The sequence below is a fragment of the Apteryx mantelli genome, chromosome 8 (assembly GCF_036417845.1).
Source record: "Apteryx mantelli isolate bAptMan1 chromosome 8, bAptMan1.hap1, whole genome shotgun sequence".
Taxonomy (NCBI): domain Eukaryota; kingdom Metazoa; phylum Chordata; class Aves; order Apterygiformes; family Apterygidae; genus Apteryx; species Apteryx mantelli.
In genome coordinates this window covers 43,326,263-43,350,300 of record NC_089985.1, presented here as the reverse complement: position 1 = coordinate 43,350,300, position 24,038 = coordinate 43,326,263, and the positions used below count along the sequence as shown (strand labels likewise).

The window sequence follows — 24,038 nt, the reverse complement described above, 5'->3', positions numbered from 1 at the left end:
TTCAGCAAATCACAGTATGATAGCATATCAAAATATGGTAAACTTATTAGCTGTCAGTCTTAGTATAAAGGCTGTATATGAAATCTAAATAATGAACTATAAAATGTGTCATCAGTAGCATAAGAAATATGCAGAGGCACCCAAACATTCATTGGAGTGATTTTAATAATGTATTATATCCTATATAGGAATACACAGGGACGAAAGGAGTTGATATAATAATAGAAATGCTGTCTAACGTCAATCTTGCTACTGACTTGCATCTGTTGTCTTATTCAGGAAGGGTGATGGTGAGTATTTTCTGTCATTGACTTGAGTTTGCCTATTTGGCAATCCAATTCAACGATTTTAACTTAAACTGTATTTTAATTGGCTTGTAACAGGTTGTGGGCTGTAGAGGTCCTATTGAGATAAATCCGAGAGACACTATGAGTAAAGAATCTAGCATAATAGGAGTTGGTCTGTTTCTTGCAACTGAGGTAAGAAAACAATCATTTTTATTTTAAAGAATGTCATGTTGATATATTCTAATACCTTATTATTTCCGGTTAAAATAGTTTATTTATTTTAAAAAACAGGATAATTTAAATAAATGTAAATAATTTTTGTTCATTACTTTACCTTTTGATTTAATCTCAGAACCTCATAAAATATTTTTGAGTTGTAAAACTTGGTTTAATGCTTACATAATTATTTAATACTCCTCTAAAATGCACAGACCTTATGATAAATGTTGTCTTTATTATACGTAGGAGGAGAGAAATGAATGTGCAGCAGCAGTCCTTGATGGTATAGAAGCTGGCTGGCTGAAACCAGAAATAGGCTCCGAATATCCATTGGAGAATATAGCTAAGGCTCATGAAGACATTATTCATAGCAGTGGTGCTAGAGGAAAGATGGTGCTCCTTCCATAAAGTCTTTTTCCATTTTTTTTGTAGGTGTTCTAATTGCACCTTTGCTTACATGATTCATTGAACATATTTTATAAAACATACTGTTGATCAGGTTTGAGAGTAACAGCAGATGGTGACTTGCATATATTTCATTAACAATCTATTCTGTGATTGTAATAAACAGAGTTGCGTATACTTTAAAAAATTTTTGTGGCTTTTTTGGCTGATATGAAAATAGCTTTGCTGGCATAGCCTTGTGACAGAGGGGAAACTAATACCTAAGCTAGAACTTGACTCAGTGCTCTACTTGAAACTGTGTTCAGGCTGCTGGAAAGCAGTAGGTAGTGTAGAATGAAGCTTTCAGCCTGCATTTTTAAGCAGACTGAAAAATGCATATGACTAGGTCTCTGTAGATTCTTTAGCCACAGAATTTTCTCATTCATCTTTTGTCACAGAGTTTATTTGGAATCATAACTTTGAATGTCAAAATAGTTCACTTTCCAGCTCAAATGGTGTCTCTCAAATATGCATTGTGTGTAAACAAAGGCAGTTTTATTTTGCTGTACTTGACTTCGTATCTGAGGTGTAAGTGTCCTAGTTTAATCCAAAGGGACAATAACTCTGAAACTGTGCCAGTATTTGCTACTTTGCAACTGATCATGTTGGCAGAAACAGCTGATTCCTTGATGGGAAAATGGCTGGGTAGAGGGGACTTCAGTTCTTTCTGTAACCTTTTTTAAATTTAAAGTTACCTGAATCCCTGGCTACAAAGAGAAGAAAAGAGGCTGCACTGCTTTCATGAGTATCAGGAATTCATGCTATCTTCATAAATGGAAAAGGCTGTACTCCAGTGAGATCTTAGTATTTGACAATTCATAGCTATTACTACAACTTTCAGCAGTTGTCTCAGAATGATATGGAGATGAATGGAGCTTGTTGTTTGGGCTTTTTTCTTTTCTTTTTTTTTTTTTCCCTCTCTCAATACTGTTGTTTAGGACTAGTCCTAGAATTGTTATAGCCATCTTGGTTTAATTGCCAGTTAGTGCTCTTGGCAGGAGATATCAGTATTAAAATATACTAAATGTTTAAATTTTGTTTTGCTCGTTCGTGTTAGCTGCATTTCCTTTCATGTTTGAGTAAATGAGGAAAGAGTTGCCCTGCCAATTTCCCAGGACACATTAACAAATTTGTGCTAGTCATTAGTAATTGCAGTGCTGGTCCAAGGCTTATGGAAGGAATTACAATACTAGGGCATCAGAGATGATAGCCACTGATTATCAGCAGCACAGGTCTTGGATCAGCATAATTACATGCTGCTGTTGGCCTTATCAAGTGCTTACAGTATGTTCTACCTTTTTGAATGTCTCTGAATCCTTAAATTGCTGTTTCTCTGCGATGTTTTGCATGTCTAAGGCATCACTTGGAATCTTTCCATGTTAGTTATAAACATCAAGCAATCTTGGACTGTTTTCAGACTTTGTTACTGAGATCTTGCTTCACAGTTTCTCTTATTTCTCAGCTGAGAGCAGTGTGGTATGCTAGAAGAGGCTCTTTCTCTAAAATTTACACACTTTTAACATTTGGTATAAAATCTGTTTGAATTCTAATGGGTAAAATTAGCATTATTTGTTTTGTACATATGGTTGACCTATCCTTCAGATGACACAAAGTTGTTACAGTGTATTGAACTGGAAAGCTGAGGTTAAAGATTATTTTGATAGTTGATCATTGATAGTTCTTTAGATCAGTGTTGGTTTTTAGAAATAATTTTCTTAAATTACTCCCTGTGAACCTCTTTAGACATGATACTGTGCGATATTTATAAATGTATTATGAATATACTAAGTCAAAGAGAGGGCCCTGCTTAGTTATGTAATGAGATATTTTAAGGGTTTTGGACAGCTTTTTAATAAAGATGCAAACAAAAACTGCTAGCCTACATGGACTACTTTCTTCTTAACAGAGTCTGCAATCTCTTGATATTATCCAGAAAAAAGACTAGAGTCCTGTCAGTGCAGGGACTGTGAAGAAATACTACTTGTTTGAAATTAAACTTCTGCCTTAAGTCAAGTTTATTTTCAAATGCAGGCCTGCCTTCCACTTTTGACATGAACTTTGTATTTTGGGTAATGTATTTTTAAACATCAGATTGTAATAAATAAATGGAAATGACCTTGCAGCAAGGTAGCCATCAGGCTTCTTGCCAAGCTTTCTTCTGAACAGCTTCTTCCTTGTTATCCTCTATAAAACCCTGGTTAGTGCCTCACTTGTCAGGGACAGGGTCATTCCTTTGAACTCTGCCAGATGTGCATACAGCTTTCTGATTTTTCATGTTAATTGCAGAAAAGTGCAAAATAGATTGTTGTTCCAAATACAGTCCAAATAAAGAATGAGAGTGTTTGATATGTTGACAACTTTTGCACTCAAAATACTGTTTGATATTACAGGCACTTCCTTTTAATGGGATAATTCTCTAATGAACAGCAAAGTCCTCACCTCCAGAATACTTTTCTCAATGATAAGGGTGAGTTCTTCTGTTTCTTTGAGGAAGAGTGAGTCCTTACTAAAGAGGCTTTTCTTGTCCATGGAAGTTACTTGCTTTGTAACGTTCAGTCTGGATTTGTTCAGTGTTATCGTATTATAAATCAGCGCATGTGCTCTGAATCCATGTACAATTTCCTCGGAGCTCTCCAGGTTCATAACTTCATCGCACTACCATTTTCTAAGTTGTGATTTCTCTGAACAGGCACTCCTTTCTGCTAACATTTTGCTTAATCTAAATGAAGAAAATAATTGAAAAAAAAACATTTGGAGTGTCTAGATATTTCCTCTCTCTGTGTTTTGTTACTAAAATATTAAGGTAACAGAGGACCCCACAATCGGTCTCTTCATAAGCCCCTCACTCAAATTTTAATGTTGTGTTTTAGTGCTTAACAGACCACAATTGTTTGAAGTGTGCGGTTGGGAGAAATCAAATCCTGACTCACTAATCATCTCTAGGCCCTAAATTTATTAGTTATTTTACCTGTGTGTCCTCTGGGAACAATTGTATCATTAAAAGAAAAATCTGTGCCTGATCTCTGTTTTTGTAGGATTTTTTTTTCTTAGAATAGTTGGAATTGAAATATTTTCCAAGCTTGTAGACATATTAATGTCTGAGTACTAGGTATATTAAAAAAAGTCTTTGAAAATTCTGGGCTTCTTTACAGAGAAAATGTTGCAAGTGATAGCATCTGTCTGCTGCAAGATCCTCCTTCTTACCAAGAGACTTCCCATTGGAGGAGACCAGGAAGAGGTGGATCATTAGAACTGTTGCAATCCCAGCTTGTTTAAAACCTTTATCTCGGAAAGCATCCAGTCTTTGTACTTGATTTCTCTTGTACTGAATTATGCAGAGAGATGCAAAATACTGGCTTGGAAATGAGATAATATAGCTTTATTTCCACCTGCCAAGTGCAGAGAAGGATCTTGATATGAAGCCTGTAAGGGGGTCTAAAGATTGATAGTTCAGTGTTTTATGTGGTCTTCTCCACCAGCTGTGTCCCTTGTGCTGTATCTGCTAAATTGGTGAAAGTATTTTTGCACCCTGTTTATGGTGGAGTATGTAAGTAGATGGAAATCAAGAGAGAATCTGTTTTTAAGGCTCTAGCAAAAAGACTTATTTTTGTCATTGGAGTGGATTTGGGTAACGACAGTTGAAGTATGCGTGTTCACGCTACTTCTAATCTAGCTAGCACAGTTAATGAGACTATTGCAGAAACTTCTTTGCCCAGTTGCTTGTTATTTTTTAATCTCAGAGACTGTGAGATTAAAAATAAACATTGATATTTATTCAAATAGTTTAATATCTATAGGCATTTTTCATATTCTTAGTTTTAAAGTTAGCTTTACTGAAGGTCAGTTTTGGATTATCAATCAACTATAGGAAAGCCTGGCATCAGATTTGTTTGTGGCATCTGTCCTTCAGCTGCACCTGGTATTTCCATCACTTCTCCGAGTTGGGAATTGGGGCTCAGACTTGAGACAAGTGACATCCTGGAGATAAATATGTGGTTGTGTAGATTGTATTGCGGTGGGTTTGGTGGTCATGAACGTGAATTTGTGGGCAGTAACTGGGTAACTAGCACAAAAAAGGAAAGACTCTCTTTACACTCAGACTTATGAAACTAGTTTTATTAGTACTGATGTTGAAAGAGCAAGGTCTCAGTTTCAAGGAATGTTTTTGCAATGTAAGGTTAAGAAACGTGCAGTAATCTCCGAGGAAGACTTACTTTATCTAACATCAAGTTGGTCCCTGTGTAAGTGCATCTCCTGTGTCCTAAATTAAGTTCTTAGCAGGTAGGAGACCATTTTAAGTTCAAGATTCAGTTTTGCAATGTCAGGCTATTTCAGATGAGGAAAGTGGGTTTTGGTTTTTTTCATGCCTTGTTAGTTTTACTCAGTACTGCTACTCATATGATTTAAACTTACCAGTGAATCTTTTTTTCTTTTTTTTAGAATGACATAAATGGATAGACATTGCTATACATAGATATACATATTTTTTCCAGCAATATTAATTCAACAGTATCTAAGTAAGTAATATATTTGTATTTCTGGCGGAGGTGGGTGATGATAAGATACTACAACTTTAAATCTTGTTATTAAACACAAGACTTAAAGAGCATCCTGGGTTACTGAGATTAGTGCTCATATCTTTCAAGCAGTTTGTCGTATAATTGCTTTTGTGAATTTCCTGAGCTCTGTTTTCTGAAGTAGTTAGTTTAGAATGCTATTTCTTCTGTGCAAATGTAAGTGTGAGGTGGTTTAGCTATGTTGGGTTAAATAATTGTTTCAGGATGTTATAAACCTTCTGGCAAGTTATGTATGCTAATAAGTTTAGGTTCTATTTGGATCACGTTTGTATCATATATCAAGTCCCTTCTCCTGTTTTTACAAAACACAAGGATACATAATTTTGCTGCTTGCTTTTACAGCATACAGCACTCCTACATTAAAGCCATTACATCAAATGGAAGATTGTTTTGCCGGGGGAGAAGACTAAGAGTATTTCTAGACTTAATGTTTACAAACTAATGTTTCAGTAAATGCTTTTGGAAATAGCTGGTAGCAGAGAGAAGGATTAGGAGAATTCAACTGTAGTAAAACAACAATTTGGTACCCTGCCTCCTAATCCCCACAGGTACAGTAGGATATTTCATTCCTTAATGCTGTGCAGATGCCCAAATGAACAGAAAGTGTTTCCTTGTCTGTTGCACTTTTTGTAGTAGTAGGGAGCTTCATCTTTACTTAGTCTGAATTTGAAGGTTAAAGAATGATTACTCTAGCGTGAGCAATATGGATAAGTAATTTCCTAGCTGATTATTCAGCTAAAAGATGCTGATTATTCCTATTCATTCAGGCGGAATGCAGTTTGAGGTAGTGATTGCATGTAGGAAATCTGCATTTCCCCCTCGAGGACACTGTTGGAAAAAGTTATACTTTGCTTAATGTTAAGGTACTAAATAGCAGGTAAGAGTAACAATTAATAATGGATATAACTGTGAAGATGATGTGCAGATCAATAATGTACAGTTTCCTTATACACTGTATGCTTTTAAATATTATTATTATTTTTAAATTTGGGCTTTGTGTTGAGAATCTGGAATGCCAATGCCAACATGTACCAAAGACAGCAAAAGTTTTGATTTGCAGAGCAGGTAGAAGCATCTAATTACAGGTACAAAACATAGGATGGGTTAGGGCCTCTATTAGAAGTTGCCTTTTGGATCAAACTAATTCACTCTAACTTTTAAATAGGTATTGGAAAGTGGCAGAGTTGTTTGTCTATGTAAAGCCTGGGTTGCTGTGTGCAAACAGAATAGCTGAATGGAGATTGTTCATGTAAAACAGTCTGAATGCAAATGTATCAGCATTGTTTGAAAACATGGTGGTCAGGGTATATGATGTGACAACTAGACACAGGTCTTAAAATACATGTATCAATACTGCAGCTTGTTTTCCCACCAAAGAATGACCAGGCTATTAAACAGCTTTCAGCTACAGAGGGGCAGGGGAGGGCAGGGAGGAATAAATCTTCTTTCTAGGATTCCATCCCTAAATAAATTGAAGAATCTTGTCATGTTGTGTTCTTGAGGAATGCTCATGAATTCCTTTATAAACAATCACTCACAGTATGTCACCAAATGCATCTCTGAAGGCTAAATAATATTTTGTGCTTGCTAGCACTTCATATATTCAAAACATGGTATAAAAAGCAGTTAATCCTCTTGCAGCCTCTGAAATAAGCAAATATGATTATCCTAATTTTACAGAAGGGTGAATGGAGACCCATAGCCAGTGCTGTGATTAGAAGCAGGGAGTTTCTAAAACTAGAAAATACCAATTTTAAAACATTTCAAAGCAAAAAATGTCTGTAATTTCAAGAAAGCAATTTGCTGACACTTTTGCGCTCAGACCTATAGTCGAGCATCTTGCAACCCCAGTGGCAAGGCTAGCTTCATTTGGTGACGGGGTATCAGACTCTCATAAACATTCTTTTCATCACAGTTCACCGAACTCTAGTATAATGCTTGTGAGGTGACAATCTCTTAGTTGAATGTCTGTCACACACAGAAACTCTGGAAAGAATTGGGCACTCTGCTCGTGCTTGAACAGTGTTCATTTAGGCTATGTAAAGTTTTTAGAGAAGGCAGTAAGGAATGTAAGGGTTGGGGGAGGAGAAGAAAGGGTTGGAGGGAGATGTCTGTAGTAACTATCTGAATTACTGTCAGTGGGATGCAATTGTTCGCTGCTGTTCTTGACCTGTGTCAGCTTGTTACATTCAGTCGTATTGGATTTTTATTACAGTACACAGCAGCATTCAATTCGCACGTTCCTCTTGAAAGCGATGCTGTTATTATCATTGATGCGGGGGAGCACATAATATAGGATGTGAAACTTCAAGAATAAGTAAGAAAAATGGCAATGCCATGTAGATAAATAGCAAAAAGGTAGTAAAATCTTTAAACCTACAGGTCTCTGCTGTATCAGCAATGCTTATTTTTGACGTCTCTTCTAATTTTTGGGCATGCCTCTGTGGAGTGACAGGAAAACAATAGCGAAATAAACTTGCATGATTGTTTCCAGACTTAGTAAGTGGGGTGCACAGGATTATAAATTGTCAGAAGTACTGCACAGAAGGTCTCTTGTTAGGATCTCAGTTACTGAAGCTATCTGTTTGTGGAGCTCAGGGAACTTACTTTCTTTATATTAAGCAGAATATTAAAAGGAAGCACTTCAAACAAATGTATTGTTGTGTACATGCTTCAATGGGTAGCATTTACCCTTTGCTTGGGTCAGGGAATCCACTGAGACTAGAATATGGGAGTTCCCAGCAACCAAAAGGCTGCATCGATCTGATTAGAGATGGATCTTTCTGACTATTACAAGCCTTGATTTGAAGATAGATTTTTTTTTTTTTTTAATCATAACTACTTTTTCTCAAAGATGTGCAGGTTCACTAACCCAGAGACATTTTTCTCTTGCTTGCAACATCTTCTGGTTAGATATCCCAGGCTGTTCAGGAGCAACATCCGCATCCTGGTCTTTTATTAGTTGAGCTTTAAAATGAACTATTGTTTTCTTACTTGAAAGTCCTTTATATAGTCCTTTAGTTTCTAGCATCCTGTCCTCACTAGTGCCCCTTCAGTTGGTCGGGGGGTGTTACATGAATGAGAATTTTATTATTTACGCTGACTCCTCACTTGCTTAGTTAGCAAGGGTAGTGTTTGTTTCAGGGTTTCTCACCAGAAGGTGTCAGAGTAGTTCTATCATTTTGTTACACTGCTAGCTTTGCTGTGCAAAGGTAATCTAGCAGAATAAGAAGGCAAAATTTAGACAGTTATGGGAAGAAATGTAGTATAACAGTGAATTCTTTTGACTGCATCACATGAGTGGAAGGGGGAGTTTTAATATTGGGGGAAAAAACAATGATGTGGTGAATCAAAATAAGGGCTTAGCACTGAACACAAAGTACAGGAAGGAGTGGGGAAGCTGTGGGGGCGCTCTCAGGCTGCAGGTGAGGGATGTGCGTTGGAGAGATCCAAGTGTGTTGCTGGTGGTGTTATGGATCTTAGGCCGGGGTGTAGTTGCAATAGTGTAGGATATCGCCACCTCTGGTGTGCCAAGCGGGGGGGCACACGTTTGCCCGTGACTCAGCTATGGAAGTCCAAGCCATATCAGTGCAAACCCCGTTTGCTGGTGGTCTGCGAGTTGGAGTGGTTGAGACCACTCCATGAGACTATGGGTGTTTCAATCCGCTCTCTATTACAGAGACACTAATGTCCATGGGAGGGGCAATCGTCTGGGCTAGGTAACCTCCAAAACTGCTGCAGCTAAATTTATTAGCGCCCTTATTTGCCAGTTCCTTCATTTCTGCATAATCATTCAGGTGTATCTGGCAGTGTAAGCCACCCCATCTCCAGAGAATATGTCAACCTAGAGAAGCCGTGGTGCAGTTGTCCTTTTAGGGCATGTCCCCTCCCTTGAGGAGAGGGGAAGGGAAAAAAACCCAACAAACCAAGGATGGAGCAGGAGGCGAGGATGAGGATCCCCAGAATGGCATGAGGCAGAATCATGCTTCCAGGTGCTCTACAACAGCCGTTCCGAAGCTGTCCGCCTGGCTACCGCTGAGCAGTGGGAATGGCTGCAGAGGTGCCGTTTGTGCCGGCCTTCCTACGTACGGAGGAGGGAGTCTTAGGTTCAAAACCCGCAGCTTGGGCACACGTGCCAGTGCGGGAACTGCTGCTGCAGCTGTTTCTGAAGGAGAGAAGGCGGGGGTGCTTCTGAAAAGCATTTGACGTGTGTTAATCTCCTTGTACCCCAAAGAAATGCCGCCTTTTCTCATCACTCTCTAGTAATTAACGCTGCTCCCTCTCTTTTGTAATGCTGGGGGCCCCTGTGTGTGTTCCCAGCTCCATCCTGTGCTACAGCGTGATCCAATAAGTTAGTGAGACTTAAGTAAAGGGTAGTGAAGATAGAAATTCAGGAGGACATTAAAGTCCTTGACAGCTGCTTTCCTTACAAAAGGCAATTAAATACTAAGTGCAGGTGGCGAAGAGCATGGAAGAACTGAAGACAGTAAAATCCTTTCCCGCGCTGGGGCGGGTGAGTCGGGCAGGGAAGCTGTCGCTGCTCGTAGTCACCCCGGGCCCCGCGCCGGGGCAGCCGGGCCCCGTCAGGCCGTGCCGGGCGCCGAGCGGTCTCCGCGGGGCGGCTCGTCACGTCGCGCCCCGCCATGTCGCGGCCGTGCCGCATCGGCGACCCCGGCCGCAGCCCGGCGCGAGTGGCGGCGCGGCCAGCCAACCCGCGCGGCCGGGGGCAGGCGCCGCCCGCCGATTGGGCGCTGGGAGGCCTCCGCCCGCCTCCTCCAGCCCGTCACCGCGTGGCCGTGCCCTGGCAACGGCCGGACGCGGCGGCGGCGGCAGAGGGGGCGCGACGGCAGGGCCGGGCAAGGCCGAGCGGGGCCGGCACGGCGCAGCCCCGGCGCCCCCGCGGCGCCGCAGCCATGAGCGGCCCGCAGCCGGGGTGAGTGGGGCGGCCGCGGCCGCAGCCGCAGCCGGGGTGAGCGGGGCGGCGGGCGGGCAGGTCTCCCTGAGGAGAACCGCCCTCCCTCGTTCGCCGCTCCTCTCCACGGGGGCGTCTTCGACAAGGTGTTTTTTCTTACAAAACCCCAGGAAAATGGTGAGAAGGTAGTTAGGTTAGAAATACTTGGCTTGTTCTCTTCCTGCGGCCGCTGAGGTAATTATTACAGGCATGAGGAGCAGAAAAGCCTGCCTGAAACCATTTAGTTTGTTAGGCTGCTCTTTTTTAATGGTTATCCGCCTTTTCAGTTCTGTGTGAATAATGACATAAAACGAAGTGAAGCAAATAACTGGTAAGACCTGAATGTCTTTTCTTGGATAAGGCGGTGGTTTCAGATGTTACGCTTGTGTGTGAAGTCCTGGCTGCTCTGGCGTTCACAACTAACTAACTGACCTCAGATGTGTCAGCCTGTGTAGAGGTAAGCTATTCTTACCCTGTTTTCATCCCTGGATCTCAAAGTTCTCTGCAAAGGTTGTTGCCTTGTTTCTTGAATGGGGAATTTGAGCCACAGAGAGTGGGGCCATTTATTTATGGCACTCTTTTTGTTGCTGTCTAACTTCAGACATGCAGGTTGGGAGTTTGAGTACCCAAAATTTTGAGGCTGAAGTGAATTACAAATACTGAGGACCTCTGCAGATCACCATTTAAATGATAAAATCTGAGACAACCCATTTTAGAGGGCAATGTTTTGAGTAAAGAAATAATGCTTAAGGCTATACAACAAATTAATAGCAGAACAGGAATCTTTCAGCTTCCATTTCCATGTCTGGTGGTGTGCAAGATCAAAATTTGTAGCATAATTTGATTAAAAAAAAAAAAACCTTTGAAAAAAGTGGTGTGTATGAAAATCTCTCCTCTGAAGAAATATATAGAATTCCAAACAATATTTAAAACCTTGTTCTTGGAAGATTCTTTCATTCTAGTTACCTCATAAGGTTCTCTTGTGCTGTGGATGGTATCTGTTGTTCTTTCAGTTTTTTGGAAACAATTTTATTATAGCTGATTGTCTGTATTCCTTAAAAAATTTGTGAAGTGAATGTGATCTGTGTCTGACACTGAAAATGGTGAAAGTTATAGAGCTGTGACTAATAAAGAGCATGCTGACATGGATGGGGACAGACAAGCACGTGTTGGGTGTTGCTTCTGCTCCTCACAGGCTGGATGTAATCCCTTCTGGAAATCATAAAGCTACATTAGTCTAGTAAAGTACGCAAACAGCTCATAGGATCATAATGTAGTTCAGGCTGGAAAGGACCTCAGGAGGTCTCTAGTCCAATCTCCTGCTCCCAGGAAGGTCATCTTATGAGATCAGATGAGATTACTTTATCCTGAAAACCTCCAAGGATGGAGCTGGCACAAAATAAATGATAACATTTTCACTGAGAATCTGGTCAAAGAATCTTCAGTGGTTTGGCTATTAAATAGGTTAGGTTAGATGGAGAAAAAAGAAAGCAGTATGAAGCCTTTGAAAGGAGAGCCCAAATGGTCATGGTATGTGTGCCCATGGAGAAGGACTTTTGAGGGTCTCACTGAGACCAGATGGCCATGGCTGAAGTGGAGGTCCTGCAACGTGTAAGCAGAGATACAATGTGATTTTGAGAGGCTGCGGCCTCCACATTTACTTGGTTATTACTTGAATAAAACTGAACATGTGCTTAAGGGTTTTATGGGTTGAAATAAATCAATTAATTATTGACATAATCTAAAGCCCTATCAAAATAAATTTCAGGTCTTCCACTGACTTCAGTGAGTTTTGGTTCTTGGTGGTGTTCCAGCATTGTTTCATGTAAAGAATGCGGTAGTAGTTGAAATTTAATAGCTATATTTAGAAGCCAAAGCTGTGTCTTGAGGAAAATCCAAAGGTTCTGTATTGCTTTGGTCAAAGGGATCCATTTGCTCAGGTGGCTGTTGCCCCTTGTTGGAGAAGGGCTGTGATCTATGACTTATAGTTGAAGAGTGAATTTACAAGTGCTATAGCCCTGTCTTCTAACAAAAGAATAACCTGCTTTTATGTAGATTGAGGATTGTTCTCCTGTTTTTTTTGATCTTCTGAATAAACAGCCCCTTTCTTAGAAGGGAAACCCCAGCACATCATAGTCACTGGCCATATTCCCTTTACTTAGCTTCAGCTCATAGGCACCAAATGAAATAAGCATTTATGATGAATAGTATAGTAAAGGCATCAGTCTGTCTTCTGAATGCCTGTACTGGCTTGTAGATGGCAAAATCCCTTTCTCTGTCTGGGATGAAATTGTACCATCTTTTGTACCACTAGGTCCATGTTTGCTAGTTAGGTCATTCCCCAGCTGTGATTCACAAAGACCTTACTTTTAGGATTTAGTGCTGAATTCCACTTCTACAGAAAAACATCTCACTATCTGCTTACCTCTCTGGAGACCCTGGCAGCCTTTTTTGGGAAGTAGGATATAGTGCATGATGGCTGAATAGTTTCGTTCTGGAGGGAATGGCAAATAGAAGTAGAATATTGGGAAAGTTGTATTTGAGTAGTCTTTTCCCCCCAAACGGAATATGCTGTTGAACATGCTCTTGTGTTGTGGGGTGTTGAACTTTTTTTTTGTGGCTGATAGCATGTGCTGTTATGTGTTATGGTTAGATTTGTGCTGGCTGAAAGCTAGGCAAGCCTTTCTTGTTTATGTCACCATAACAAGCAGAAACAATGCAAGATTTGGTAGCTTGTTAAAGTTAGGAATGTGTCTCCCATCATGGCTAGGACTGTTTGTTCTCACTGCAGTTTAAGTGGAAAAGTGGCAATAAACTGGCTGTCAGTACAAAGCAGGAGCTGTAATTTCCTATGACTCTACCAATCAATAACAAAAGCTTTGCTCTTTTAAATTATTTCTTCAGTGAGCAGCCTCTGACCTAATTACACTGTAAATGATTAACCATGAAGATTTGATTTATAAAACTAATGTTAGAGGCCTACAGTGACTTTGTTCTAATATCCTTTCAAATCAGTGAGAATGGTCATAAAAATCACTGTGATACACAGCAGTGGCTCTCAATACAGTACATAATGCACTGTAAGCTGATAAAAAACAGCTACTGTTGATAAAGTAGTTGGCAATGATATTACACGCGAAAACCCTGTAGGATATAGAGTTCCAAGTGGGCAATTCTTTAATTTACCAAAATCCTAGTCATCAGCTGTAGTATGTTATGTGCTTTGCTTTTATTAGGCATCAAGTAGTGGTTTCAAGTCTTGGCTTTGCTGGATTGCCAAAAAAAAGAGAAACTGTTACACTGAGTCCCTCAAGAGAGTGAAAGAAGTCAGCTGAAGCCGCGAGCAGTGTGAATGAAACTTGTGCTCTGTCGTTTGAATAGCTGAATCCCCTGCGGCTGCAAAGGGAATTCTCACTGGGCATTTTGGAGTGCTGTATGTTTCACTTTGGCCTGTCAATATGTTTTTTAAATAGCAGAATAAATTGTGGCTCTTTTGGTTTCCTGTGGCTTCTTTCCACCAGTTAATCTGAGTACTTGTACTTGTCTTTATTAATTTCTTACTTCTGTTAATAGGAAAAAAGAAGAGGTGGCTCCAGTGACAGCAATTTATTTTTCTGAATGGACTGTTAAGATGTTATCCTAGAAGTGAAAATGATACTGAAGTGTGAGTGGTGAGGGCTGAAATGCTGCTTGTCTCAAATGATTTAAGGCCAAGCTGTCCACATGAAGCATAGCCAGATGTTGGCGATGGAGCAAGTCTGCCTCCCACATTTGATGGCTGCTCCAGAAGGTGTTGTGCTTTCTTCGGGTGTGAAATTTCTCGGGCTGTTAAGTGTCTATATAAAACATGTACTCCCCATGTGACGATTTTTGATAGATTGCATGCCCTGTGGAAGGAAGCTACTTGGCTTAGCTTCCTGCCCTTTTGGGTGGTCCAGAAAGTCTTTGTGTTCAGATGACTTCACAGATGGGAATTATGGCTGGCTTCACGCGATGGGAGAGGTCCTTGGCAGCTCTTCCCCTCCTTGGCAGGTAAACTGAACTCCAGAAGTTTGCTCTGTTTCCAGTGAAACTGACTGGTTAATAAAAAGTGTATGTAAGCTGGGAGATTTCTTTTCCCCCCCCCTTTTTTGTATTGTTTCGCACTTTAAAATTTCTAGTCAGGTGAAAAGGAGAAAGTTTTTTGACTGTTCGCTTTTTGCTTTTAGAAATTTGAAAAGTGTATTCTCTAATATAATGAAAAGTATAATTCCAGTCTCTGATAGTAAGCAAGATAAAGAACACATAGAAAAAAAAGTGGATTTTCAATGAAAATTGTTGTTAAAATAGGATGCTACTGTTTCTCAGTGACTCTGTAGCAGAAGTCTTATGTCTGGAACATCACTGTTGAAGAATTTAAGGAGATTCCCTCATTCAAATCTGTCTTTATAGAGAATGAATTTAGGGAACTCAGCTGAAATTTACATACAAGTGAAAGAGGATTTTGATTGAATTAAAAAAACTCAGGAATAAACCATGTATGTCCAAGGGTTCGTCAAGTTAGGTAATTCAGTGTCATTTCTCAGATAACTTGCTCTCAGGAAAACCCTCATGAAGTTAGAGGTTGCATTATTCCATGAAGCTGAAGGTGAGCCCAAGTCCGTGTTGCAGCAGTTCTGTTACTGAATCTTTCTGAATCATTTGGTGTCTTTTTTCCCTTTATAATTTGTAAGCAGCATTCTCGATTTTATCTCCAGGCATAATTTATGAGTCAACAGAGACTGAAAGGAAATAGTACTTGGGGCTGCCCAGGGAGGTAACATGAGAGGATGCTGCTGGTGCCCTCTTTGCAACGCTGCACTCGTTACGCCTGTGCTGTAGTCGTCTGTCAGCACAAGGGAACACAAGCCTCATCTGAAGCTTAGGCTTGGCAATAATTTGTATGCTTTTGAATGAAAGGCACATGTTTTATTCAGAGGATAAGGTCTTACCCTGACTGCCTCTAAACTGGAAAATGCCTCCACTCTATCCTTTGGAGCACTGAATGAACTGGATCCTTTGATTTCGATGGGATACTCCAGAGCGATTTGGTCCAAGCACAAGCATAGTCCTAATATGACCCAATCCTGCCTAAATCCAGCCTACTGGTGGGTGAACTGGTCTGCTGAAATAAACAGCAATACTGACGGAAGCTGTACTTCCAGAAGAGCAAAGGCTTGCAGGGCCAACCCCTGCTTAGTTTGATTTAAATCTGAATTCCAGTCCATACCCAGGGAATTCTGTATAGCTCCATCAAGTGAGACGTCCATCCTGGCAGAGAGCTCGGGCTTTTATTGGCAGCATGGCTCTGCCAAAGCTCAATGGATTCAGTTGAGTTCTTTTCAATGGTTTCAATGGGTTTTGGTTCAGGCCCAAAACATTCCTTTTTTCCTCCAATACCCATTTGAACTTTGAATTTAATTCAGCATTTTGAGGAACAGTCTGTTCATAATTTAAATGAGAAAATACATCTACAGAGAGAATTCTGTGGAAATACATTTGTTAATCACTGTGGTCAGATGGGAGTTGTATGTTAACTAGTTATATGGTCCATGAAATATTAGATGGGAAGGGAGTGTTTAAAAAAAAAAAAAAAAAAAAGTTAGATTGTTTCTCTTCTGCATCAGTATACAATTGCCAGGTGATACTGTAAGTCAATACTTGGCATAATTGCTGTGTAACCTGGCCATTTCAAATGCAAACAGTGGATTAAGAAAGTAATGTAAAACAGTTGCTATAGTACCAGTGTTTAATTAACAAGCATAACAGGGTAAACTAAATCATCTGTTTAAAGTTTAATTTATTGTTGGTAAGCTACCTGTGAGATTATTATGAAACCCCAAATAAGCTTCCCATAAGTCTGTCATCCTTTCCTTTTTTTTTTTTTTAATTGTTCTTTCTTTTGTTTATGGTAACTCTGTCTAGCAATAGAAATTTGACTTGAGTTATCCCATTGAAAAGTATGTAATAGAGTGGCATTTAAAGCAAAAGGAAACAAAAGAGACCTGTCATTGTATAATTTATCCTATCTAAAGAGCCCATGGGTTAATATGATTATATTATGCAATATGTATCTGATTGTATAAATTTTACAAAATTGAACTGATTTAGAATATTAAAAAATTAAGCCTATTGTCACCTATATTGTTATTAGTCCTGTTTTCCAGAGAGTGAAGTAAGATAAGGTTGTGCTAAGAACTATTTAAAAATGTATCTGCTATTTTGGATGCTTAAATTTTTGTGTTCAACTCATATATCTTAGGTTTGATTTTTTGGAAGCTCCAGCCTTTGGTAGATGCAATGATTTGCCTCTACTGGCTTTTCAGAGATGCATGGCATGCCCAGGCTTGGGTAGAGCAAGGAAGGGCCCCCACCTCTCGGCTCTCTGATTCTGCATGCTTGTCGATCGTACTGTTTTCACCAATGAGTAGAAAGAGAGACACAATTTTTTCATTCTGAATTGTTAGATGTATGCATTAAAGAGAATCTTTAGCATATTGACATGAGACCTGGAAAAAAGTTGAGAGGTTCTTGTGCTTGATTTTGGGCTCATTTTCATTGCTCTGAATATGGGTAGGACTTGAGCACCCCTAAATTAGGCGCCTCTAAAGGGGAAAACTTTAAGCAGAAAGTGGTCTAACCCCATGATTCTGCTCACTAAAACAATGTATTCCCAAAAGTCTTTTAGATTGAATGACATGTTAGAGCAATTGTAGTAGCAGGTGGTTGGTCTCTAAAATTTTGAGAGCACTTTAGGCAAAGGATTCTAGGTCCTTAGTTTTGACCTGGGTAGGTTAATTTGGACTGAATGATGAGTTCAGTGTCTGTGTTTTCTAAGCTAGCGGAGGCTAGGCTCTTGAAAGAGAGCCATTACTTTTTACTACCCAGCTGTCTTCTGATGTCCTAATTTTGATAAAGACTCTTTCTTGTCCTTTCAGCATAAAGCATATTCTCCACAAAAAGGTGATTGAGCTGCTGAAAGGATGGTAGGGATACAGATGGACAGGAGAAGGCCCCCATGTTCCTTTCGGTGTTATCTTGTCCTTATTGTGTCTTTGCCACTCGCTGAGCGTGACAGCGGTAGTGTGTCAGGCTTCTCATTCGTGCAGACAGAAGGGTGTTAGAGATGAGCGTGCTTGTTGGCCTGTTGCACAAACTCTTCGTTTCTTGCAGAGTGCCTTTGTTTTTTATTTAGTTTGAGCAAATCAGTCACATGCAGTAGATCTGATGTTTTTTAGTTAAATGTAATAGCTGTATTTAGAGGACAAAAGTGATCTTTATCAATGACAGCTGCACTTCAGACAAACTGCTGACATATGCTAACAGCCAGCAAAAGCATACTGCAATAACATATGCTTTGTAGCCTGTAAATGCAACAAAAGTTGTGAATCTTACCCTGTGCAAATTTTGTGCAATTGAATTTACAAATATTTTTGTAGGACAAGCATTCTTGGTTGTTTGTTTAAATAAATACTCTAGAATCACTGTTGTGTTCTAATAAACAGTCCCTGAAGTAGATAGGATGGTTCTTAGTCTCTGTCATGAATTAATTTTCCTGTGTAGTTTGTGATTTCTGCCACTTTAAAGCCAAAAGGAAGACTATTTCTTTACAGGCTTTTGTTCATTGAAAAAGTAGTGGTCGGCCAGGCAATATTTTAACAGTCACTTAGCTGAATTATAGTTGAGAAAGTGATTCAAAACAGGAAGGAAGACTTGTGCTTATTTTTAGACACCTGGAATTGAAACCACTTGGTTTCTGTGTTAGATGTTCCAAGGGATGAATTTGATATGTAGTTCTTGTAATGGTGGGAATATTAAAGAGGCAAGTGCCATAAAAAAGGATGGAAATACAGATACTGAAGGATGCTAGTCTTCATCAGAGCAGAGATTTGCACCCAGGTTGATAACATATATACTAATTTTCAGACCAATGAAAATGTTATGGAAACCGTGTCATGTCTTAGAAGTATTTTTTGGTGCTAGAAGTTTCTGCTTAAGGTAGATAAACTGAAGAAAGCAATTTTTTTGGACTGTTAGTTCCACTTTGTGCTACACAGCAGATGATAATGACTGTGAGCTGCCAGTGAAAACCACTGGAAAATTCCTTTGTGTATATGAAGTCTGATATATGATATGCTTCTGGCAGGAGATTGGACTAGGTGACCTCTGGAGGTCCTGTCCAACATAAGTTATTCTACAGATCTGTGCTAAAGCTGGCAGAGACTTCATAGCTGCCTTATTCATCACTATTTACTATGCAACAGAAGGAAGAGGAGTGCTGGACACATCAGGGCAGTGGAAGGAGTGAAGCAAAGCAGGACTTCTGAAAAGTCTGTGTCCCTGGTGATTAGCAATATATTTATGTATTTCTGCCAGGATCAATTGCAGGGGAACCACGAACCTGGAATCAGCTCCTGGTAGGCTCTTCCAGGAATCTGGCTCCAAATTCTTGATGGCAGTTGATGCTGCTGGCCTTATACTAACCTGCCAAATTTCCAAGTTTCTAAGTCCTTATGGGAATTGTTCTTGAATGAGAACTCCAAAACTGGGCTCTGTTTAAAACCTGTGTCTCATAGGGCGGTACGCTGTTTGAAGCTGCATGTTCCAGTGGCTGCTCTATCCTATTTAAAGTCAGTTATTTGTGATATGAATCTTCATAGATCAATGAGATGTTACTTTTACATAATTTAATGGGCATTTATCTGACAAAATACTGGGCATGAGTCTTCAAGACAGGATTTTGTGCAGCAAACTATTGGGTAATTCTTTATAACTTCAGCAAAAAGTAATAATTAGGCTGTCAAAAGGGATTATATGGCATCTGTATTGATTTTATTTCAGATTTCTTGCAACCTACAACAGCCTTACAGACAAACACTTGGCTGGATATTTCAGCAATAGGAGGATAAGACGACATCTGCAGAGATCAGGACTGGTGAGATTGAAAAGTTTCCTTTTATTGCTAAATCAGAAAAGAAGAAAAGAGTTCTGTGTTCCTTTTAGTATTGCAAAGACAAAACACTGATGGTTGCATTGTTTTTTATACAAGAGAGATAGGTTGCCATTGGTAAGAATTTGACCAGCTAGCCAAACACATGAAATTACACTGTGCCGCATCAAGACCACATGATCACATTGTGACTTGGAGCCAGTTTGTTTAATCCAAACATTACCGACTCACTGCGTTATCATCATCAGTGTCAGTCAGCAAGATACCACAGGGCCAAAGGGGTGGTACGTAAGGCTGTGCTACTGAAATGAGATGGCAGGACAGGTAAAACTGAGCTCCGTATGTTAGTCCATGTGCAAAGTGGTTTTAAAGACACCAGTGACAGCTGAGGAAACACTGTAGCTTGTTACTGAGCACGTTTCAGGATCAGGGTCTATGGGCCACATGGGGCTATAAAGATGTCCACTCGTTATTGAGAGGGAGTGCAGGCTGAGGGTGGACGATGATACCACATGTGTGTTATTGCTGCACAGCCTAATTTGCTTGCACCTGTGCTGCAGCTTACACTGTGCCTCTGGCCTGTCCACCTGCCCAGAGACAGGGAGTGTGGGGCTGTCTGCCGCAGTAGTATAGGAAGGAAAAGTTGGAGATTCCTGTTCCCTAATATAAGGCCCTAATCAGCAGCTGCCTTTAGCACCCCAGAAGCATAGAAAGGGTAGGAAGAGCTGGTTAAATGTTCCAACAGAGAAGCTGCAGAGACTTTGGCAGAGAAGTTGTGTGTTGCAGCATTGCCTTGTGCTGTGGGTTCCCCTCCAGCATCTACCCCCAGTCCTCAACAGAACCGATAGGAATCTGTAGTTAAATGGTGAGAGAAACTCCTGCTGAGAAGCGCAGATTTGAGGACGTGTAGAAAGCCTGTTCTCCACACCCACAGCCTCCCCAAGTATCACTAACTCCCTGCCCATACTAGTGTAATAGTATAATGATAGTGGCATACTGAAAGAGGTAAGTGATACTGCCCATAGCTAGTATGGACAAACAAGGCACTAATTTCATGGTTCTGTTCATGCTATGAATGAGACAGTTCTCCTGTCTAACACACAACTCCATATTAAACTGGGAGTTTATTGGATTTAGCCACTTATCTACAGTGGTGGGAGGAGATGACATAGCGCAGTGTATGTATAGGATGAAACATTTCGGCAGGGGAAGGACAGCATATCTTCTAGTGAACAAGAGAGGACTTCTGGAGTTGCAGCAATTCTCTAAGTCTACTCCAAGTAGTATTTGGAGTAGACTGGAATTCTGGCTACTGGGGTACATGAACTCTGAAAGACTTATAAAGATTTATTTGAAACAGGAACTGTGTCTCTTCATAATGCATGTAATCCCCTTATATGATGCAGTGGTCCTAATACTTACATTTGTGGAACTGGAAACAGTGGCTGACATGGATCGATGATGTATGTAAATATTAGCCTTAGCGTAGCCCTGAGCTTGTGGCAGTTTCAGGAAGTCATTATGTATGGCACTATATTACTACAAAGTTATGCTGATAAGAAAATGTTTGTGTCTCTGCTTGTATTTCACATCTAGACAGAAGACAATATTTCTTGGAGAATTTATGATAAATTCAGTATTTCTTTCATACTTCTGTTTGCTTTTTGGAGTTCTCTGCAAAATCTCTCTGTTTGTAATTATACAGAATCAGATTGATTCTCCTGAGATTTATAAACTGTGAAATCTAAGCTGTAGCTTGTGAAATTAGTGAATTTAGCAAACTCCAGTTGCATCTTTGTCTCTAGTAGTGCTTTAAATAGCTTCAGTTTTATTTCCCAAAAGTGTTTATTGGGAAACTGAAGGATTTGGTAAAGGTGGACGTGTTGAATATGTTTAAAAATACTTAGCACTTCTTCTGAGGGTGGCTCTGTTTGGCAGGGGCAGATGCAGCCCTTACACAGTAGGAGGCAAGTAGTTAATTCCCCTCTAGTGAGTTCGGCAATGGCACACAAGTAAGGCTGAGTCCTCAACTGCTATAAAGTGTGACTACTTCTCTCCTGCTCTCTTCAATTGGCTGGCGGGGTCCATGGGGTGAAAGACACTACAATTCTGTGCTGGGAAGGTGGGTTCCAGCAACCTGACAAGAGCAGAGATAGTGGATAACTGGGGAGAGAAGGTCGTCCTCCTGGAATATTGCGCTGTGTTTAGGCATACTTTGTTCTGTCTTTTCCAATTCTCTTTCCTTGCATTTTGTTTGTTCACGGCAGATCTCAAAGAGTGGAAGAATAATATCTGAGAAAGAATACCGGCTAAATGCTATGAGGAGGGATCACCAAAAATATGTACAGGAGTGCCTGGCTCAGGCCATATTTCATAAGGTCCTTGACATGGAGGTATGCATTTACCAGTGATATGTAAGTCTTTTCAGATACTTTCCTACTGACAGTTAGTGGTTGTTAACTAGCACTGGACTGTTTTCTATAGTTGTGCCCGGTGTTCTCATGAAAGGCACTCTCGTGCTGGAGACGGACTTACTGTCTTTGTGCTTGAGGACCCCCCATGAAATCTCCACTGGCATCTAGTTGTCATACCATACTGTCATTGGTACATATGCCGTCCTGGTCTTGTCCTAGTGGTTCACTTGCTGGGCTTCTGCAGTCACCTGAAGAGTGGGACGATAGGCTGGTAGAAGTCTGTGGAGTGCTGCCAAATAAGCATTCTCTATAGGTGGAAACAGTAGCACAAATTGCTGCACAGGAGAGACCAGACCTAGTAGTTTTACTGAATATTGATTGCTTTTAGAACTCATTCTATCAGATGCTACATCTTTTGTAACATATGCTAAGCCTTGGCATGAGAAAGCTCAGTACTGAGGAGATGGTGTTCTTACAGGCCTCTCTAGGGCACCAGTCATTATAGTACAAGTGCTTTCTTACAGATTGTATTGCGCTAGTTAAAGGTAAGATTTTCTTTAGTGTTTTGCTGCCACGCAGACAAAGAAGAGGCTGAATAGTGTGTGAGAGAGGATCCTACCCTCTCTGCTCTATGTTGGGTGAGTGGTAACCATGTCTTTCCAAAAGCAAAACTTTTGTTTAGCTATTGTTTTCAGGGGTGATCCAATGGGCAAATTGACTTCAGTATGTCACTGGGGAACCATGGAACATCATGTTCTGTTAATAAGTGCAGGGTGTCCCAGATGGCCTTGTTTCATACCTGAAGGATGAGCAGTCCTTGGAGGATGAAGGGGTGGAGGAAAAAGTACTGTGCTACTGCTATAGTTCAGGAGTACATCCCTCCTGGAATAAAGGTTTGCAAGAAATCAGCTGGAGCTCTCAGAGTTACTCAAGCCCTCATCTGCTCCTCTCCTTTTTCCCCAATAGATGTAGGCATACAGTGACTGCAGAGCAGACAGTGGTAAGTGATTACTCCAAAGAGATCATGTCACTTTGAACGGTGATGTCATATGACAAATACAAAGGTTACAGCTGAAGAAGTGTAGGGATGACAGCTTTAGGGATCAGACTGAATCCACCTGTTTTTTACTGCACACAAGAGTAAAACTAGTTCAAATTGATAGATTATGGGATGGGTATTCACAAAGCTCATTTGTTAGAAAATTTTTTGAAAATTTTTTGAAAATAATTGAAAAATAGTTATATATCTTAACTGAATACAAAGTTTGGGCACGTTCCTGTTACATATGAATTGCATTTTTTAAATATAAGAGTTGAGTTGGCCCCTATAACTTTAAAAATGCTCAGTTGTTCCCTTGGCAATGCTAACATACACAGGTATAATGCAAATGGATTGAATCAGTATTAGTTTTATGATAGGCTTCAATGAGGATAATGACCAGGGAGCAGGCAAGTGATAGGCAGAACAGAAGCAAGTGTTCTGGTGTTCACTGACATCTCATTATGGCCATTGATGAGATTTCTCTTTCTCTCTCATTGATAGCGTCATCATCAGCTGGAAATAAAAAGGAAACTTGAAAATTTTGTGAGGAAGGAAAGGGTGCAAAAAATCAAGGTAAGACTTGAGTGGTACTGACTACTGGTGGGACACGGCAGTCTTGTTCTGTGTTAAACAACAGCCATAATGAGTCGGGCCAGAGATTCATTGAGCCAAGTATCCTATCTCCAACAGTGGCAGATGCTTATGGAACAAGAAAATAAATAACCAAGTAGGGGATGATCCTGCCCCAGGATACATGTCCTTCTTCCGTCATCCCACAATACAGGGACTTCCATGAATGTGTCTGATTTCTTTTGAATTAGACTTCTGATTCTGCAATGTTCTTGGTTGTGCAATTTAATTATCAGTTGTGTGAAATAGTACTTCCTTGCATTTCTGCACAATAATTCATTTATCTGCTGTCTAATAATGCTGTTGGATACTCCCTGGTTCTTATTATGAAAAAAGTTAGTAACTGTTCCCCTTTTCCAAGGCATTCATGTTTTTAAGCACCTTTATCGTAATCCTTCTCAGTTTTCCAAGCTAAAGAGCCCTAGTCTACTGAATTTTTCACACATGAGCCAGTCCAGGCTTCTCCTTATTGTTGCCATTTTTTATACTTTTACTAGCTCTACTAT

General features: G+C 40.2%; 2 protein-coding genes across 4 annotated transcripts in view; both read left to right on the top strand.

The window, feature by feature from the left end:
• Window positions 1–3,471, top strand: part of CRYZ (crystallin zeta) — a 67,315-nt gene extending 63,844 nt beyond the window's left edge. For all 3 annotated transcript variants that reach the window (XM_013945116.2, XM_067301406.1, XM_013945115.2), the window contains exons 7-9: window positions 189–290; window positions 384–479; window positions 753–3,471. In XM_013945116.2, the coding sequence (XP_013800570.1) occupies window positions 189–290; window positions 384–479; window positions 753–914 (360 nt within the window). In that variant the 3' untranslated portion in view covers window positions 915–3,471. The remainder of the gene's footprint in view (window positions 1–188; window positions 291–383; window positions 480–752) is intronic.
• A 6,699-nt stretch (window positions 3,472–10,170) lies between these two features.
• The window catches only part of ERICH3 (glutamate rich 3), a 53,007-nt gene continuing 39,139 nt past the window's right edge, over window positions 10,171–24,038 (top strand). The window contains exons 1-4 of the mRNA XM_067300828.1: window positions 10,171–10,460; window positions 19,338–19,431; window positions 21,714–21,839; window positions 23,404–23,475. Of these exons, the coding sequence (XP_067156929.1) occupies window positions 10,171–10,460; window positions 19,338–19,431; window positions 21,714–21,839; window positions 23,404–23,475 (582 nt within the window). The remainder of the gene's footprint in view (window positions 10,461–19,337; window positions 19,432–21,713; window positions 21,840–23,403; window positions 23,476–24,038) is intronic.